The 20,610-nt window shown below is 34.2% G+C and overlaps 2 protein-coding genes across 2 annotated transcripts; one reads left to right on the forward strand and one right to left on the reverse strand.

Moving 5' to 3' along the window:
* Window positions 1-1,488: 1,488 nt before the first annotated feature.
* LOC122599957 (THO complex subunit 7A-like) lies at window positions 1,489-4,013 on the forward strand. The gene is made up of 3 exons (XM_043772579.1): window positions 1,489-1,662; window positions 2,130-2,736; window positions 3,400-4,013. Exons 2-3 carry the CDS (start codon window positions 2,152-2,154, stop codon window positions 3,529-3,531), a joined length of 717 nt encoding a protein of 238 aa, XP_043628514.1. The 5' UTR covers window positions 1,489-1,662; window positions 2,130-2,151; the 3' UTR covers window positions 3,532-4,013.
* A 715-nt stretch (window positions 4,014-4,728) lies between these two features.
* On the reverse strand, window positions 4,729-18,698 carry LOC122599188 (kinesin-like protein KIN-7D, mitochondrial). Its single transcript, XM_043771650.1, has 25 exons — window positions 18,011-18,698; window positions 17,802-17,899; window positions 17,609-17,698; window positions 17,419-17,471; window positions 16,252-16,317; window positions 15,920-15,973; window positions 15,618-15,677; window positions 15,255-15,333; window positions 14,018-14,085; window positions 12,543-12,599; window positions 12,352-12,456; window positions 11,899-12,003; window positions 11,667-11,774; window positions 11,440-11,571; window positions 11,124-11,303; window positions 10,679-10,804; window positions 9,517-9,654; window positions 9,132-9,251; window positions 8,951-9,001; window positions 8,729-8,776; window positions 8,322-8,462; window positions 6,740-7,453; window positions 5,631-5,760; window positions 5,423-5,538; window positions 4,729-5,091 (listed from the first exon to the last, which is right to left on the reverse strand). Exons 1-24 carry the CDS (start codon window positions 18,367-18,369, stop codon window positions 5,453-5,455), a joined length of 3,168 nt encoding a protein of 1,055 aa, XP_043627585.1. The 5' UTR covers window positions 18,370-18,698; the 3' UTR covers window positions 4,729-5,091; window positions 5,423-5,452.
* Window positions 18,699-20,610: the final 1,912 nt, after the last annotated feature.

Consider the following 20,610-nt stretch of genomic DNA (forward strand, 5'->3'; position numbering starts at 1 on the left):
TATATGCATTAATATATTTATTGGTTTGTTTTATGTTTTATATGTCTTATTATTCTTATGGTTCTTATATATTATTTTTCTTAATTTTATATATTTGTTTGCCCTTTCTTAATTTGGTTGAAAATTTGACATAAATGTATTTGCTCTAATACTATCATAGATTATTTGTATCCAAATTTTTGTCGTATAAAAGTGTACCCGTGAAAATACGTGGGTAAATTACGAGTATTGACCACAATTAAAAGAATTAGCCGACTTTAAGGGGATTTTTGATTCATGGAATTCCTTGGAAATCTTAGGAATTGGAATCTAAATTCCATTCTTTTCCTTTGTTTGGTTAGAATATGAATGGAATTGGAATTTAAAAAATTTCATCAAATTTCTTGATTCATGGAATTCACAATTTCTTCACTAAATTGATGGAATCTATAACATTATAAGGGCGCGTTTGGTTCACAGATTCTGATGGAATTTGATGGAATTAGAATTAAATTGCATTCAGTAGTATGTTTGTCAAAAGATGATAGAATTTCATACCATGGGAATTTGACGGAATCTTTATTCCTTGGGCTTATTAGATGGAATTTCATTCCTTCATTCTCTTGAATTTTAAGAAAACAAAAAATATTCCATCAAATTCCATTCATTCGGAATCTAATTCCTTTGATAGATTCATTCCTTACAGAAATATTTTTTGAACCAAACACGCCCTAAAGAATTCACTTTTGTTTACCAAAATGCCCCCTTTCAAATAAACACCAACATAAATAAAACTTTTGCTTTTAAAATTTGATTTGATGTGCCGTCTGATATTAACCATCGTCATCATCTACCACCACCATTGATGCGTATTCCGGTTACCTCTGCTCCTTACCAATATTCCGGCTCCCGTTGTAGTTTTTTCGGCTGCCGCCATTCTTGCTCAGGGACGATGAAAATGGATGCTGCTGGCTGAAAGATGTAAGTTTGTTTGTTTGTATGTCGAAAGAAAGAAACGTATGTGTTTTTTTTTTTTTTGAATTACTAATTGCCTTCTTAATGAAACTTCGTGATAGATTATTGTTGTGTGTGTAGAGAAAGTAGGTAGATGTGTAGATGTAGATGGCTTGTGAAAAAAATGTGTTTGGTCCATTATATACTTTAATTTGCATATTATTTTTATTAGTATAAAATGAAAATATTTTTTATTGAAATGAAAAGGAAATCATATTATAAAAATATACCAAAGATTAATTTTGTCATTTGATGAAGTTTATATTTAACATTTAAGTGAACTCTATTGAATTCTGTCAACCAAATTTTCAGATTCTAATTCTTTTAAATTCTAATTTCTTTGACAAATTCCAATTCCTTTAAAAATATTATGTGAAATAACCTGCCTGTATAGAAAATGCAAAATTTAACTAATCCAGGGACTAAAAATACAATTTACTTTTTATCTTAAAATCGCTTCATTATTATTATTTTTTTCTCTGTTGAATACTTGAATGTACCAAAAGATAACAACAAAGTTATACATTATTGAAAATTAAAGTGTCGAGCTTCCGTACTGTGTTGTAGGCCTTCACGAAATTTCGAAGACCTGTAAATTCGACCTGAACTCGTACACAGAGAGATCCCATTTTTTTCATCCACCGACTTCCCCTCATTCCGTCATCGGAGGTAAGCTTTTCATTCAATCCACCTTCCTTATCAATATTATAAATATATATTTCATTTTAACTAACTGCTTGTTATTCTTCAAACCCTAAATTTTATCTCTATGTATATATATACAATATGTTTTTATTATAACTGTATTTCTGTATGTGATTAATTTAGGGTTTTTGAAAATTAGTTATTTAGTTAGTCAAATCTGATTCTTAGAAGTTAGTTAGATGCATTTTATTCTTACCTATTAGTTTTCTTACATTAATTAGTTAACTGTTTTTGTTTTTTTTTTCCTTTTATATTGTAAATGATGGAAGAAGTTAGGTTTGTTGTTGCTAGATGATTTAAGTTGATTCGGTTACGTTATAATGTCGGATACCGTCTCGAACTTTGTTACAAGTGATTTGAGTATCGACTCATTTGATGTGATGTCACGTTCTTGTTCGTTTATTTACCTTTATCGTGTAATTGAATTTCAGTGGAAAATCATTGAGCTAAACGATGAAAGCTAGGAAAGTTAGCGGCAGAGGAGAAACAATGGGACATTTTGCATTTGGACCCTTAGAGGATGACTTAATCATTAAACATCGGCTTCTCACTCGAACAACAACTACACGAGGTGAACCTCCGTTGAGAAAACTTCAAAAGAAGTTTACAGCTTTTGCTGTTGAAGCCGAAAAGGATGCAGACAATTACGCTGATTGTGAGAGGCTTGCGAAGGTGTTTTTACAGGAATTGAAAACTTTTGAGCTTCCGTTGGTGAAGACAAAGGCGGTTATTGATGCAAATGTTAGAGAAAAGGAGAATTTTAATGAGTTGAATGACGAGATTAATAGGAAGATAGTGGAAGCACAAGATGATATTGAAGATTTGAAAAAGCAACTTGAGGCGAGTAAGGTTGAGAGGAAGCATAAGGAGGAATGTGAGACGATTAGGAAGTTGATTGCTGCTCAAACGCCAAGATCTGATACACAGAAGCTGATTAATCAATTGGAGATGGAGATCGCTGCTTTGGAAGCCGAGAATACTGCAAGTTCCAGCACACTTGAGCTTCGTAAAAAGCAATTTGCTCTTCTGTTGCATGTGGTATGTACTTTCTTCATTTTTTAAAATGTAATTTGATATACTATATGCTGTACATATCTTAATGAATTTTATTTTGTTGTTCTTTTTGACTAAAATAGATATGCCTGAAAATAAAATAGTTTCCTGATTATATACTCTAAGTAGGTTTTGATAAGATCTAATTTTTTTTTTCAAATGACACATTGTAGCTTGAGGTTCTTTCTTGAATCCATATCTAACTTGTTATATCACCTTAGAAGATCTTGATAATCTGTATACTTTACTAGGTAATTTTTTTGAATAATTTAGGTGAGTTGTGCCCATATTAGAAAACATGCCTAACTATCCCTTTTATGCATATGCAAAAGAGACACATTTCTACACTTCTTAGTGGTTTTGCGCGAAGCCTTTTTGACGGAAAATGAAGATCAAATACCACATGCAGAAAATCACTTAATGCTTCTGAATGTTTTTAGTATTATAATATAGCTGCATAATCAAACTCACCTGTTGCAAAAGGCCAAAGCACCTGAATACTGGTTCTCTCATTTATTAATGTTCACGATGTTGGTTAGTGGTCACTTTCTCATAGTTAGCCACTAGTCAAAAAAGACTAGTCACTTTTATTCTAGAATTTCTTTATTTTTTGTGTTATTGATGCTCGTGTTTTTTTTCTTGATGTAGGTTGATGAGCTACAAAACACCATTGAGGAAGATCAAAAGAGTATGATGGAAGAAATGCGAATGACGCTTTATGAGAACAAAAACATCGTTGAAGATGCTGCCGGGAGTTCCGAAGCTATGGTCATTAATTAATGTATGTTTTTACCTGTCTCAGTTTCATGACATGTCAAATTCCAGTCAATGTTCCCAATGTAATGAAAAACTTAAATTAAAAGGCCTTTTAGCTCCATCAATTTTCATATCCCATTTGCGGTTTTGTATTATTTTGAAAAAGGCAGACAAACAAGACTCTTTAGGTTTCAAGTATGCTTCCCAGTTCCCCTATTCATTAGGACGTATCAAGACATGGAAACTGAGTGATGAAAACATTCTAAAAATCAACTCAGACATGGAGGAGATTCTTGCCTAATGTGCTGAACGTCTATGATTAGCTTTTGCTATCAAGCTAAATTTATGAATACTGTCTGATGTATGCTGTTTATTTGGTTAAAGTTGATTGTTGTAAAATTGGATTCAGGTAGCTTATGAAAACGATCAATTATTGGTCAAACATGTAATATACCTTCCAACGGTGGAAATTGTTTGTTTACTTATCCATGAGGCGATTTAGGCTATTAACCTTTTCTTTTCCTGTAAATATCTACTTGTTTCCTTGTGAATATCTACGCATGTATCGTAGAACAACCCTCAATCCCTGGATTAGCAAGTATGGGGAAGTGAGATGTTGACAAATGACAATCTTGTCACTATCCTAAAATCCTTTAAACCTTAACTATTCGTTGTTCTTTTCTTCTAATTTTTTTTTTTTTTTTGAAAAAAATATATTAAAAAGTTCATGATTCGTTATTTTTTAATATTAGTTGCGATCTTTCAAATTATATACGAGAATTTTTGTTGTGTTTGCGCATTTGTGAATTGTGATAGCCAGTGTTTATTCTTTTTTTTTTTTTTTTGAACAGCATCCAGTGTTTATTCTTTTACATGCAAATATATCAACTCTGCAAATTGTTTGACAGGTCTATGTCAAAAAGTTGAGTACAAAAATAATACGGATATAACATAAATATTATTAACATCACCTTAATGTTAAAAAGAAAACAAAATAAGTAAGTTATCTTTCATCATGTAGCTTTTTTGATATAATTACAGACAGTAGGCACATTAAATATTTACAAAGTCTCAGAAATATCAGAAAGCCATATGCAATTGGCGATCTTTGACGAAGCTACTGACAATTTAGAAGCATAAATGACTTAAAAATGCTACTTTAGGACAGGCAATTTCGGGAAACCAGAAGCAATGAAGGCAATTTCGGGAAACCAGAAGCAATGAAGGAAAGACACAGCTTTCAATAACAATAATACAATATACAAGTGATTACAGTGTTATTGATCTGGAAAACTGAGATACCTAATTTGTACCCATCAATTGGTGTACAGATAGTCGGAAGATTGATGAGTTCATCTTAAATCTCTGATCTCTCTGCCCACTTTTCAGCCTGTTCTTTTCTATTCCATAATTTTGCGGTTCTAACATTTGACTCTTGAGTTTGAAAATAAATAGATAAATACATACAGAAAAGGGAACTATAATTTTTAGACAACGCTTACATACAGATTGAACAATCAAGGAATGACATGGGACCATAAATAACCAGCAGTTGAATTTAATGATCCTTCATCAAAAAATCTCCTGCAGACACATAAACGACAGGATAGCTAGTATTAGTGGCTACATATTTGTGTTACAAAAATCTTCTAGACTGGAATCACCGTGTTCATAGATCGTCAGAACGATCAATTCCCGAGTAATAGACTACTTTAAATTTAACCGTCTAATATTGTATTGCTCTGAACAGTTTTACTGGTATTTTCTCACATTTAGGATCTTTTAAACGAAATGATTAACGTTAATTACGATACATGCATAGGTTATTTAAGTCTAGGATTATAATTCACCAATGTGTTCAAAAAAGGAATGTTTCATACTTATGGCATTAACACAAAAAATAACCTTGTTGTACCTTCATTTTGAGGGAAGTAAAGAGCAAATATCAAGAGGCAAAGGCAAAAATTCTATCTGTAATTTTAGTCCGGCAAATTGGACATTCGGAACAGGCAAGTGAACATGATTTACACACTGCAAAAGAAGATTGGGGAATAAAGAATGTTAATATCATCAGTCAGGTTATGTGGATATCGACAATTTAAAAGTGATATAACAAAGCTTACAACTAAAATGCCGGCAAGGAAGAAGCATTGCTGCTGTTGGTGACTCAAAGCATACTTTACATACATGAGAATTTGCATCTCCGTTGCCAATATAATTAACCTCCTTTTCCTTCATCTCTTGCATTCGAGCCTGGGAACATTGTCAATTATGAACCATGAAAAACTACGCAGGAACAACTACAGCCTTTTTAGAGCTAAAACTTCCTTCAAAGTCTAGTATCAGCTAGACATAGTAAAAATTGGAGGGCTGGGTAACAGTTTCAGGTCAAAGCAGGCAACTTTCTGGTACTACTTCAAATAAATCAGATTAAGTTGACCCTAAACACTTTGTCCAAAACTATCATATATGCTTACAAACATAGAACTATTCTGTCATAACCTATAGCCTATTCTGCCTGATTTATTAAGTTAGAAGGTTTTATGCATTCATAACGAGAGATAGTGCCCGCGCGTTGCGACGGTGAGATGGTGGGGGTGATAGGTCATAGGAGGTGATAAGTCATAGTGTGTGATAGCCAAATGTCTTAGTCGTACGGGCTCCGCCCTCGGATTTAAAAATTTGTCGAAAGTATATCGAATGACCTATCTAATGAAAGAACACGAAATTTTAAGAACACCGGCACCCACACAATTTTTATAATTTATCGGTATACGGTTTTTGAGATAAAAGACTTTGAATGAATTAGAGGAATAAAATGATTTATGGGGGAGAGAGATATAAAAATGAGTGGTTGACATTCGAGGAGAGAGGAAAATGAATGGTTAAGATTTAAGGGTATATTAGGTATATTAGAGAGAGATGTTTAAATTAGTAAGAGAGATGTTTAAATTAGTAAATAAAGGGTGATTTAGGTAGTTCAAATCATCTTTTCTTAAAAAAAAAGAGGCAAAATGCTTTATAAGATAAATATAGAAAATATAGATACACTGGGGGTGATATTTAACCTGTTTGAAACTTTGACTCATCAAACCAATTTACAATTTAAACTTCTTTTATCTGTTGGAAACAAAACATAACCAGCATTCATTCATAAGTAAACGGGCCAAAACTGCCACCTCAAGCTGCTTGCTGATTTAGGTTAATTGGTAAACTAGAGAAACATATTTACCTTCAAACGCGCAACAAGGGGCTCTTCCTTTGCCACAGCGGCCGTTTGTGAAACATCCAAAACTTGCATGTCTTTAACACCTAAATTGTTGCGATCACCATTTACTACATTCTGGTGATTCGCAGTTTCCGGTCTCTCAGTATTCCTTCCATTACTGTTTGATTCAGGAAGCACACCTTTTGCTTCTTTCTTCAGTTGAGCAACAAGAACCCACATGTTTGCCAAATCATTTTCCAGAGCTGCTTCCTTTTTCTTTCCCTCCTCAAGTTTTTTCCGGTATTCCTCTTCTATGAGTTCTTTCTCAGACAAGGCAGCCTCTAGCCTTGTCTCACGTTGCTTTCTTGCCTGTAACTCCATTCTTAAGTCTTCCGGGTCAAGGTTCCATGAGTCAAAGTCATCATACGCATCCTTAACTCTCCCGGAGGACCGGTTTTTACGAGCAGGTTTCACGGGATCATACTTGCGGCTACCGCCATTTGCAGATTTGGAATTTGCCGACTCACAAGCAGCCATCAACTCTTTCTCGAGTTTTGCATTCTCCAATGAAAGTTTAGTGACTTCACCAGCTAAATTCTTGAGTTCAACAGCAGCAGCAGATGCCAATTCCTTTGCATAAGAGGCTTCTTCCGACAATTTCTGATTCTGCACATATAATCCACTGTTCTCCTCTCGAATTTGAATATGTTCGAGTTTTAGCTTTTCGTTCTCCACTTCCTGATCAAAAGAAAATAAAAGCAAACAGAGAACAAGTCAGCAAATACATATTATCACTTCAAAACTCGAACTAGAAACAAGAGGCGAATTCTCAAGCCATTGTCTATATATTGGTTGATACAAACAAGGGAATGGGGAAAACATGTTGAAAGTTGCCCAAAGTCTATTTCTAATGCATACAGTCATCACAGTTATAGGGGATAACTTATATGATGTTACCGACAATTTTTCTGGATAGGTCGAACTATTGGAAGCAAATGGAAAAGGAACACCGAGTGGGATCATCATAAAGTTATATGATGTTTTCCTCACAAACCTTAAATTTAGGGGGGCTGTTTAACATGTGTGAAAATTGGTGTGAGTGCAGCACCATGATGTTAACATCATATAACATTTTCACTCGGAAGAAATACAATACAGATGTTGGGTGACTATCAACTTTTAATCTACCACTTCTCAAGTTTAATAGATCTTTTATTTGACCAAGTGTTGTATATCGGATTTATCGGCGATATGTCGGTTATCGGGCCTTCACTGATACGAAAAATGGATTATCGGGGCAATTTCTCGTTTTGGTCAAATTTCAGTCAAACTCAGCACTTATCGGTCAACGTCGGTCAAAAAAAATTGGCCACTTTTTTATTAAAAAAACTGGTTTTTTTAATCAAATATTAGGGTTTATTACTTTCTGTAATTCAATTTTTTCTAGCTAATTTCTAATTAGTTCTTTAATATTTGAGTTAATATTTGATAATCTTCTAATTTCTAGTTGTAAATTGCAATCACCGATTTGAAATCGAGCACGGCAACCCATTCATTATATAATAAACTAAAAGCCACCTCTATTCCTCAGGAATGCAAAGATAACCTGAATTTTAATTTTCGTCTTTAGCCCATCGATGTACTCTTTGGATCCATGATCCAATGGTGGTGATTGCCTCTCATTAGCCATAGCCAGCTGTTGTTCAAGCAGTATAATTCTTTCTTGCAGTTCTTTGTTTTCTGCACACTGCAATTGAACAAAGAATAAGATCATTTGTTTTTAGGTGGAAGGTAAAGTTACACATGCTTGTAAAACTATATAGATCGCTAGTAACCCATAAATGAAGAAAACGTTTTGACAGCATAAATTGTAACGTTAAAATGTTTCCTAAATTATAGTGTACGATGATATACGGATATGTATAGCAAAGAGAAAGAAAACAAGTGTGACCAAAAGGTATATGAGACAGACACGATGCAACAAATAAACGTCTTTGCAATCCATAAAAATACCTTGTTCTTCCATTCTTCCTGGAGGATTCGGTTGTCTGCAGACATAATCTGAGATACATATGATGATAAACAGTCAATGATTAACATCACAAGTTGGGTTAAAGTATCAACATCATGTAACAAATCAGAATCGGGATTGTAATTACGTTAGGGCAGGTTAAAAAGGTTATTACGTTTACCGCTATCACATAGAATCAAGTGTATCTCAGTAAATGTACTCACCTCTAGCTCAAAACCCTTCTCATCACACTGTGTCATTAATTTCATCATTGTCTGTTTTAGAGAATAAATATGACAACATCAACATTTGAAAATGCACAGGTGGTGGACAATAGAGAAAAATACAAACTTGAAAATAATAACTAATAGGAGCGGAAACTGGGGAGGAGGTAGGAAAGAACACCTGCTGCATATCAGCCAAAGACGTATTAGAAATTGAAGCTTCATTGCTTTCAACAATCTGTTTCTCCAAGTCCCTCATTTGCCTTCTTTTTTCTTCTATATCATGTTCCAACTGATCAATCTGGATATCGGCATACGTTTATAAGTAATCTATCACGTTTGATATGTTGGATAATTACAATAATCAAAGTACGAATTTTGGTAATGCACGTTTGACATGGAAACTAAAGCCGGTGGTTATGCCAAAGTCCAAACTACCATTCAATGGTTGTACTACAAAACATCACTTCGTTCACAAGCCAGCTTTAAAACAATTTATTCCCACTACTGTTATCTATATTAACCATGGTATGTGTAAGGAGAGAGAGAAAAGAGCAAAGATTTACTTGGGACTTCGAGCTCTCAGGATCATTTGCAGACTGTTCCACTAGACGTTTCATGGTACTCGTACTGAATGCGATCTCTCCAGCAAGCATCTTCACTCTCTCCACAAGAAGGTCCATCTCATCTAGTGAGAGTCCACCCTGTAGCAAAACAAAATATATCATATGACAAATACCAAAACTAAAGTTACTACCTTGTTTAGTTTAAACAAACGAAAACTGAAAAAAGACCATAATATTGAAGTGGATATGGATTAACTGATGGTTTCTTTGGATTAACTTCAGCTGAATACTAGTAAAATTATCACTGTGCATAGATAAATGTGTAACCAAGCAGTTATAAGTTACCTAACCCTGCATATTTTAGGGCATTTGAAAATCTACAATCTAAATTCCTTTCATACATAATATTTTTAAAGACTGGCAATTGATGGTGTGTAGCATAAACTACACAAATTTTCAAACAACTTAATGTATAAGCAGAAAAGCGTCTATGAATAAACTTAATGGCTTACCTAAAAAACAAAAGATGAAAATTTCATTGTGTTGCATCAAATCTTCACATAATACTGCCATATTTCTGAAGTACCATACTAAGAAATAAATCCTATTGCAATCCAAAATGTAGCAGTGTGACATGAAGCTGGCTGGATTTGTATTGATTGATTATAAATAAAATAAAACAATAAAAGGGTTTTGCAATTCGAGAAGCAAGGGTCTCCTAAAAATGTAAGACTAAATTAAATTCATCCATAATAAAAACTACAACAACAAAAGGACCCAATCCCTGCGCGGGGTATGGGGGAGGTAAGCTGTAGACAGTCTTACCTCTACACAAAGGTAGAGAGATTGCTTCCATAGGGACCTCCGGCCACAAAGGAGTGCAAGACGGAAAATGAGAAATGTTTAGAAAATCATACCATAATAAAAACTACTACCCTAATATTCTATGAACACTAATCTATAGCTTGATTAGCAGGCTTTTGATAATAAATAGAAACTAAATAATAATAAACACCATAAAATATATCTAAAATAGAGTTTGTTTAGTAAATAAAGATTACCCACTGAGAAATAAGATGATTAGTATCACAGTGACATATGATAAGGACTAAAAACTTGTAATCAGAAAATCATTAAATAAAAAGAATGTCATTAAACATACCGTTAGCAGCTTCACACCGCTGGCAGAACGGCTAAAAACTTCACCCGCTTGAGTAGATTCGGTAATAGTGCTACCTACTGCTGATAAATCATTTTGAATGTCACTGTGCAAGAGCAGGGAACCATTCTGAAACAAAAGACATCAACGAGCAGGAATGTCAAGCTCAGGTGGATAGATCAATTGAAAGAACAAAAACAGAGATTTGTCAAAAGCCAGATGGAATAAACACACAAAAAGTATGGAAGACTTGACGAGCAATGCAGCGTTGACAGGCTATGGCCTATGAAGTTAAGCACCTCACATTTCATGATAATTAGGTCATATCTCATTGTCACTATTTTGAGATTCTAAGCCATAAGATATAATGAAGATGCTAAGATTTAACTTCCATCGGGAGAATACGAGAACTTGTGTTATGTAAAATATAAATCAAGGATTTATATACCTCATCATCATTAGCAGAAATACTGTTTTGCTGAGCTGATACATCAGTCAACCCAGGAATTGTATTTTTTGAGGAAACAAGTATTAACTTTGTTAGTCTCTGAATCCTGCTCATGAGAGCAGCCTTGGCTTCTTCCTCTTCCTCTAAGCGTGATTGCATCTTCACTTGTCCTTCTTCTAACTATGAAACATATAGCAAAAAAGATACTTAATGCAAACTCCATCAAAAAGATGTGCTGAAATGAAATACAAACCTACCAATAAGTCACATCATTAATAAAAGCAGCATGTGATAAAGAATAAGAAGAAAATAGCACCTTTTGTTTTAAGGTCAATATCTCTTCTGGATTGACACCTACAAGCATCCCCCTCCGCAATTGATCAAGCTCTAGTTTGAGAGCTGATATCTCTCTTTGGTACTTCTTAATTAAAGATTTTTCGTCAATAATCTGCAAAGTGGATATTTCAAGAACATATAGCAGTGAGATTGATGTCTGTTCTAAGCATACAGAAATACTAATCAAATGCAGATTTTATAGCAAACCTTATTCTGAGAGGCAAAGATTTCAATGCGTTTTGCCCTACTTGCAAACTTTAATGTATTGTGAGTCTCCTCCATACTACTTGATGCCGGAGTTATAGTGCAGATAAGCTGGAAAGAGAAAGAAGTTGGATGTTGTAACATTTAGGCCTATATAAACTCCAGTGAACTAAAGAGTAGGAATATTAGACTAATGATGATCAGAACTAAAGATTTGAGCTTTGTAAATGCTTACTGAAACATGACCATGGCCACTCAATGAAGATTGTAGAATACGGGTAAGCTTGGAATCTCTATAAGGAACATGAGATGCCCTTCCCTCACTAAGCTTTCCGATCACCTATAATTCCAGGCACAATTTCCAAATAAAATCATCACATGACTGGATACATTTGTCAGCATTAATCCAAATAACAGAATATGAATTAATAAAGTCTGGCAGGATTTCGCCAATGAGCTAGTATAAATTCATATAAGTGGAAAACAAACAAAATGTTGCATTTAGTTGCAGCACTTAGCACAGCATGACAGCCTAACTACAATAATGTATCATACACATATAGAGCACATAATGATATACTATTGCAACAAGTGAGGACCTGTTTACCAAATCTCATATGAAACTAATACTGTATAGTTTACAGAAACTTGGGAATTCTGTTAAAATGTATACAACCACTTCACTTACAGTTCCAAGGGTTAGCAGACTTTTGTTTATGTAAGATCCTTCCTTCCTCCTCAATCCCGTTGTCTCAGTTTTCGAGCTCTCTGATCCCGCTAAATCAATTAAATTCTGAAACACAATAAAAAACTAATAAATAAAATATGCAACAAAAATTGGTTCATGTAATAGAGAGAAGTAAAGTAAGATGTGTGTACAAGTTGGGAAAATATGACTCCATCATATTCGTCACCATGAGAGCTACTTTCAATCATCTGCACGTTTGAATATATGTAAAGACAGTTACGAGCGGTTGTCAAGGAAGTGATTATGACAACTGAATGACTGATAACATATTAACTTATAATCAACACATACAAGAAATATATCGCGAATGGAAGACCAATGAAAAGAGATTCAGAGGATGGGACTGAATGAAGCAACAAATAAACCCTAAGGACATCTTCAAATATGTAGTAAAAAAGCATGATTTTGGAAAAACCTTCATCCAAAAAGTTTCATCTCTATAATCACAACCCCAACATTTATTTGTACAAGCTTATATTACCTTTAATAATACAGTAGATTTTATTAGAATTCAATAAACCTTTCCACTAACTTGATTTATCATATACAATATCAATGAGTTGAATCAATCTCAATGGATTAAGTTCTTTAAGAAAAACACTTTGCCACTCTCCTCTGCACCACGCTTATTTACTTCCACACAGGCACAAGTCCCCGCAAACAATACCTCTCACTCAGTGTTTCACTCAAACGCGTCTATTCTCACTTTTGCGATCTCGTCTCCCTCTATTAACTTCACACATGGCTGCCCGCAAACCAGTATCTCTGTTTGGTCTTTAACTCAGTTTGTATCAGCAGTAGCAAGCTTTTGGTGCCAGTTAACTTTAAAGAGTAATAGGAAAACACAATTCAACTTTGTTTTGCTTAGTTGTTAATAAATGAACTCATAGATTGCAAGAATTTTGTTTGGTTAGAAATTTTAATTTTTAGTACAGTTGTTGCATTTGTTACATTTTTAGTGTTGTTTGATCTGTTAACTTGCTTATAGCCTTCAGCAGGTAGTTAATTTGAAAGTTAAATGGTTTACTTGAGCAGTTACTAAAACATTTAGTTGTTCAGTTTGTATTACTAATGTAGCTGTTAGCTGGTAATTTTAGCTGTTATTTTCAGCAACTAGATGTTATTTTAGTTTTAACTTTTTAGCTTACTTTTGTAGTTCTGTTATAGTGTTCTACACTTATAAACTATTTACTTGACTATTAGTCTTTTTAGTTTTTACCACTAGGATATGTCATTTTAAACCATCTATTATGCCTCAGAGTCATTCTTTTGCACATCCGCATCACACAATGGATATTCTCAGGTCACACCATTGTGTCCTCTGCATACTAGCCACAATGGTGAACCCATGATGTGATTATCTATGAAGAGGTAAGGAAAACACGCCAATTTGGTAACTTACGACAGATTGGGAACAAACTGCTGGAAAATCAAGCCGCAAGAGAGTTCCTCGAAATCAATACAGCAGTTTGAAGAATTATAGCCAATAGCAAATGCTCAGATTTGAAATGTCTAAATGATGAAATTAGACTCATCGCCACAAATATAGGCTCTTAAAGAGACGAAAATTAGAAATAAGGATGTTAGATATGGGTCAGTTACATACCAGTGTAAATATAGTGTGACTACGACTGCTAAGAAGGTTGAAGTTATTTGAACCAATGTGTCGGTGCTCTGCAAACGCAAAGGTAAAATAGAGTTAGATGGTATCTATGACAGCAGTACAGCTAGTAGTTCTGTCCACAACCCATCAACTCTCATTGTCACTTTCCGCCAATACAAGGTAACTTATGGAACCAGTATCCCTTTTTGGTCCCCCCCCCCAAACCCTTTTTTTTCAACTATTGTAGAATGTAGAATAGTACATCCCCCATACAGTGTTGTCTCCCACGTACTTAATATACATATTCACACTAACACAAGAAGAAATACAATATACAACATGCTCTATCTCTCCATTATACACAATATTTAACACTCTGTCATTTCTGTTGTAGTCCTTGCCCTCTTAATCAAATTTGTAATATATATTTTTATTATTGATAATAACATGCTCCCAAACTATTTAATCTCTACAGAACTGTGAAATGTTGGATACATACACACAAAATTTCTAATAAAACTTCACAAAAGAACTAATCTAAACGAACCAAAGGGCCTTTGGTCTAACAGAATACAAGATAACCCTGAAACCAAGATGTTGCGGGTTCAAGTTCCGTTAACAACAAGCATGCAGATATGTGAAATATTTGCCTTCCAAAAAGACTAAGCTATCCCAACTAACCACCATGAAATGGAGAATCTAGAATGTAAATAATACACACACACACACACAAGAACCAACCATAAATTGGGTTGAAGGAGTGCTAAAACTAATTACAGGGTCTGCTCTTGGATCTTCCATATATGATAAATTGGGTTGAAGAAGTCTATATGCATGGTTATCAATTCCGTTTTAGTAACATGATCAGGGTTATGGTAGACAGAAGATCCTAGCAATGACGAAATTAAGTTCAAATGTAACAAAATATGTTAGTCTCATGAATCTAATTTCTGAAATACCACTTCTACTCCGACACTATTTCCACCCTATCAGATGAAGCATAACTTGCCTCTTAATAATTATCTCTCTTTATCAGTTTGAAGGTTAAGTGTCGAATAAATAGCTGTTCATCGATCAATTGAGTTAAATCAAGCTTTTAAGGAACCCAACCTATTTATATACGCGTCATGATTTGAGCTCAACTCAATTGCCCATTGCAACCAATAACTCACAACAGCCCAGCTCAAAGCTATCCTAGGTAACCTTAAAAACATAAGCACACGAAGAGATATAGTAATACCTTCACCAGCAGCAATGAAAGAAAGGGCATGTCCAGGAGATAAAACCACCTCTTCCTTTATACCTTCAACATATGTGCCCTATCAATAAAAAATACAATCAGAACACATTATTTAAGATATAAAAGTTGCCCCACATTACAATAAAAGGTTATACCAATATACCATAATATACAAACCCATAGAACTAACTAGAGCTATTAACTTCCTATATTCATACACTATGATAAATCTACTATTCAGCTTAATGTGTATTAAATAAGCAATAATAACTTTTAGGTGAACAAAAATTTGGAATGAGAAATTACAAAATAACAGAGTACACAAATAAGACAGAAAGATGCATAGCAAGTTAGTGCAGAGACCTGAGCATCTTCTCGAACACGCAGATTCTGGCCGGTTGGATCAAGAAGATCATTGATCACCTGATATTAGAAGTTCAAGCAGTGTGGTTAATCAAAGCTCAATGAAGAGAACAGCCACTATGAAAATGGGTGGAAATGTCAGTTAGATATAGCTTCATAGGTGGATACAAGCAGTAATAAGAAAACCAAAAAAGTTAAAAAAGGAGGTGCTTTTTTCTATATATATTGGTGTCAAAACAAGTGAGAGAACTAGACATGCAATCCCTTTATTCTACACATTGCCAATTCCAATGATGGCTTACCTCATTATATATCTCAATATATGATACACGTAGTAAGAACTCCCTTCCTGGTGTCTGAAATGTAAATACAAGGTGTTCATTATCTATAAACCTATATGTGAACAAAGCATAAATAATACATAACTTGCATGATACGTATACAATGACTTACGCATAAAATGTGTGTATATGCATGCTTTTATGTGTATATGCACGTATCTATGTATCTATAGACATGAATGCATAAATATAATATGTATAAACTGTCAACCTTCAACATATTAGGCCAAGCAGATGATGTATGAAAACTTGTGATTGCAAAACTATAAAAGCAATAATTAACATATACTTACATCCTGAATAATGCTGAACACATCCTTTATTGCCAACGGAATTATTCCTGGAGAATTATGATCACCCTGTGAAGACAATTAAGAAGTATAAAGAACACTGAACATACAGTAACTACAGATAAATGTGAAGGGTCAAACAAACAAGTGAACAACTATATCGCCATGAAGTTGCTTCGTACCATGTCCATCATCAATTAATATATACGAGGTTCACAATAAGTGGATCAAACAGAAATTCTAAACCATTAACCGTATATGGGTACGTCTTTGCTTGTTTCGTTGTGAAACATTAAATCACAAAATATGTAAAGAGGAAACAGAAAACTCAAGTTTTACTGAAAAAGAAACTTCAGCTACTATACTTGCCCGTTACCAATGCAGGTTACCTACTTACCCACTATAAGCTCTGAAACCGAATAAATTAAACAATGGCAACTCTATCTAATCCCCTTATCCTGTTAATATCGGAGTCGGCAACCCTAAATTATACCACAAATTTTACTACCATTTTCTGTTTAGAATATAATCTACTTCACTTCCTTATAGTTATTTTCAAACTCCAGCAATATGATGTCTTCCCTATTCACAAAACAGTCGAAACTGTTGTATGTATATGCTTTACTCTACACAATGTCTAAATTTCAACAAGAAAGACAGCTACTCTGTAACCAATTTATGCTTCAGGACTAAGGATATATTTTGCAGAGTAAAAAGCCACTTCCAAGTGAGTTACCCCAACTTCTCAATCTGTGTCATCCCAGATTCCCAGCCATCTCACATGTGTCCCAATTCTAATCATATCCCTACGTCAAGAGGCCGCACACCAATCTCAGTCTCAACATTTGATAGTTTGGTACTAGTCAATTAGCAACAGAAAGACAACATTTGGCATAAGTTGTCATTAGAATGCTTTACATTTGCATAATTATTATTTAGTAGAATTGATTACACATTTTGATAAGCAGCATATATTGGATGCATTTCTATAGACCTGAAGCTCCTATCATATTCATTTGAAGGACAGATCAGCTATAAGCTTATTACAGCATGTTATTTATAACACACCAAACAATGGCGTACAATGCAGTCAAAATATGCAAATAACCACAAAAGCATTACAATCGATATTTTTTTAATCAATATCAACGAACTAAAAACCATACTTACATGCATTGTATGGGTTTTTCCACTACTTGTAACACCATACGCAAACACAGTTCCTGCATTAGCATATTCGTACATTAGCTCCAACTAGCATTGCGCCAAATTCTTTATTTAATATTATCCCTAAACAATCTATCAACCAACAAATATAATCAAGATTATAAATTCAATCTAGAATCTAGATTTACACTACCATTAATGCCTTCCATAGCCGCTCTTATAACAGGTCCAGCAGCTACTTCATACACGTCCTGAGTCTCCGCATACGATCCAAACACTTTATCTATTACACAAAAAACACACAAGTAACAACAAAAATTTATTAAACTTCCAAATCCACTACGTTTCTATTTATATTAACAATCAAGAGAGTTGTCAATTAGTACCAAATGCATAAGAAGTAGCTGGATTATACTCATTTCGCACAATTTTGTCTCCGTCGGCATACCACGCAACCTCGTCTCCTCTCTGATATTCTCTCTCACTACATTCACCACAAATTCACCAAATTCATCACCACATTATCTTAAAAACATAAAATCAATCCAATACAAGATCTACAACAAATTCAAAATTTCAAATCAAGTTAAATTACCTCAACGGCCGAAACCGAATAGTAACCGAAATGCTATCGCCACCGGCCGGTCTCGACACATCATCCATCTGCTGCTCATCAATCATGTCATCAGCAGACTGATAACCTCCTCCATAACCGCCGCCGCCTCCGCCGTACATCGAATCGGAAGTACTTCGATTAAGAGTATCAGATCTCGTGTTTCCGTAAAACGACGTCGCACCGGAAGATGAAGATCGATGAATTGCACTACTCTGTTGCTGCTGCTGCTGCTTAAATGATGAAGAAGATGAAGATGATGAAAATGGACTTGAAGGCTTGTTGTTATTGTAATTTGATGAACTGTTTGTTGTTGTTCCTCTTGATGAGGATGCTGCCATTGACCGATTCAACTCAGGTCAAAATTAATTAACGATTAAATAAATATATATATACATATAAATATATATGTAGGTATAAATGTACAGATATAGATATAAATTATATATGTATAGAATGTGTCAGATTGTCAGAGGATGCACATGACGAAGCAAAATGAGCATTATTTTTGAGTGATTCAGAAGCTCTCTCAGATTTGAGAAGAAGGTGTGTTAGATATAAAAAATGTATCTATTTTAGAGAGAGAAAGTATGTGTGTGGATTGTTTTGTGTGCAGGAGGTGGAGTAGTGACCGGGAAATGAAAGTGGGAGGGCGGTAAGGGAATAAAAATGAAATTATTTGTCTTTATTTCATGTAATAATATACTTTATTTAATCAATATTTATGTTTTGAAATTTGAAATTAAAGTGAGCTTTAAATGGAGTAGTTTATACTCGTATTTTTTTTTGGAAAGGCATGGAGTAGTTTATATATGGACCAAGAAAATGAGTGTTAATTTAAAACCAGAATGACTATCTTAATAAGGCAATTAAAGAATTATTGTATGCAGCTATTTAGTGATTAAAGCATTATGTTAGATGGCATGTTCATATTTAAAATATCTGCACCAAATGTAGTTGAAACTTAAACATCAATGATAAAGAACGAAGATTTTTATTTGAGTGATTTTGATATACATGGGCAATGAACAAACATAACATGTAAAATTGACTAAAGAAGTCTAGGATTTTAATTCTAAAAACTTTATTCTTTTTATTGTACACAAGAGAACGGTATCCTTTCTTTTTATTGTACACAAGAGAAAGATATTCGCATGTTGCGGCGGTGATAAAGATGATGGCGGGGTGGTGATGTAATGGCGGTGGCGGCGGTGACGGTGATGGGGTGATCTACCGTAGGGGCTCCGCCCTCATATTTAAAAATTCGTCGAATGATATCGAATGACCTCTCTAATGAAAAAGTATAAAATTTTAAAAACACCCATATAATTTTTATAATTTATCAATGTACGATTTTTGAGATAAAAGATTTTGAATGAATTAGATAAATAAAATGGTTTATAGAGGAAAGAGGAAAAAAATAAGTGGTTGAGATTTGAAGAGAGAGAGGAAAACGAGTAACTGAAATATTCTCTATGAGAATTATAGTTATTTTAAATAAATATATAATAGATAAAAGGATTAATTTAAAAAAATAAATGTTGAAACTTAAAATGTTAGACATGGGTTATTTGCTTTATAATATACTAGATTGGTGTCCGCGGAATGCAGTGATGGTAACGGTGACGGTGATGGTGTGCTTATTAACATAAAGGTAATTTCATTGCGGTCGAAATTGTGATGAATTGTTTTGTGGGATATGAAAGGAAGGGGGAGGGGGACGAATTTTGAATGTTTTTCTGCGAGTTGACGATAAATGATGATGATTGTGAAATGTCTTTCTTTGTTTTCACCTTAAATGAAATAAATACACGAGTCAATCAACTTTTGTAATAACTATACTAATGGTTATATCAGTTACAATTACATCAATAGTCTACACTAATCATCGTCGCCGCCGTCGCCGGTCACCATCGCATTGCGCGGACACCATGCTAGTTACGTTTAAAGTTATTAATAGTTTGTGTAAGATTGTTCTTTTTTTAAACGACGATATTGCATGTGAGTTGTTAATACTAAAAGTTACAATAACATTGTTAGTAATTGCACGGGACTCAGGCATGGAGAGTTTTTAACTACATATCAGGGTTCGAAACATCGTTGCGTTTTATGAGGTATTTTAGAAGCAGACATTCTACACCGTCGTGGTAGGGATAAGGTTGTCTACATCTCAACCTCCCTCATATACTCTGTCGAGGTATTGAGACCCAAAACCCGTGAAAAACGACATTGAGTGTTTATTTACTTACTTTGAACAAAAGGGTTTGAGGAGGTCATATAGGTTAAAATTGTTTAGGACTAGCCTGGTACTCTCGCGTTGGGGCGGCTAAAAGGCAATTTTCAATATAAAACATGAGCGATATGAGATGATGACGATAATTGCAAATCATGCACTTGTACTAAGTTCTAAAAATTACCATGATATGTCGACAACAAACAAAAGGAACATGAAAGTTGATTAGAATAATAGTTTCAAAACGAAGTAAATAATCACATAAGACGGTTGCTGAAGTAAAGGAAGGCTAGAAACATCAACGACCTTGGCATTGTTCATCTCTACAAAGCGAAGGAAACATAGTAAC

Source organism: Erigeron canadensis, chromosome 5, assembly GCF_010389155.1.
Source record: "Erigeron canadensis isolate Cc75 chromosome 5, C_canadensis_v1, whole genome shotgun sequence".
NCBI lineage: Eukaryota > Viridiplantae > Streptophyta > Magnoliopsida > Asterales > Asteraceae > Erigeron > Erigeron canadensis.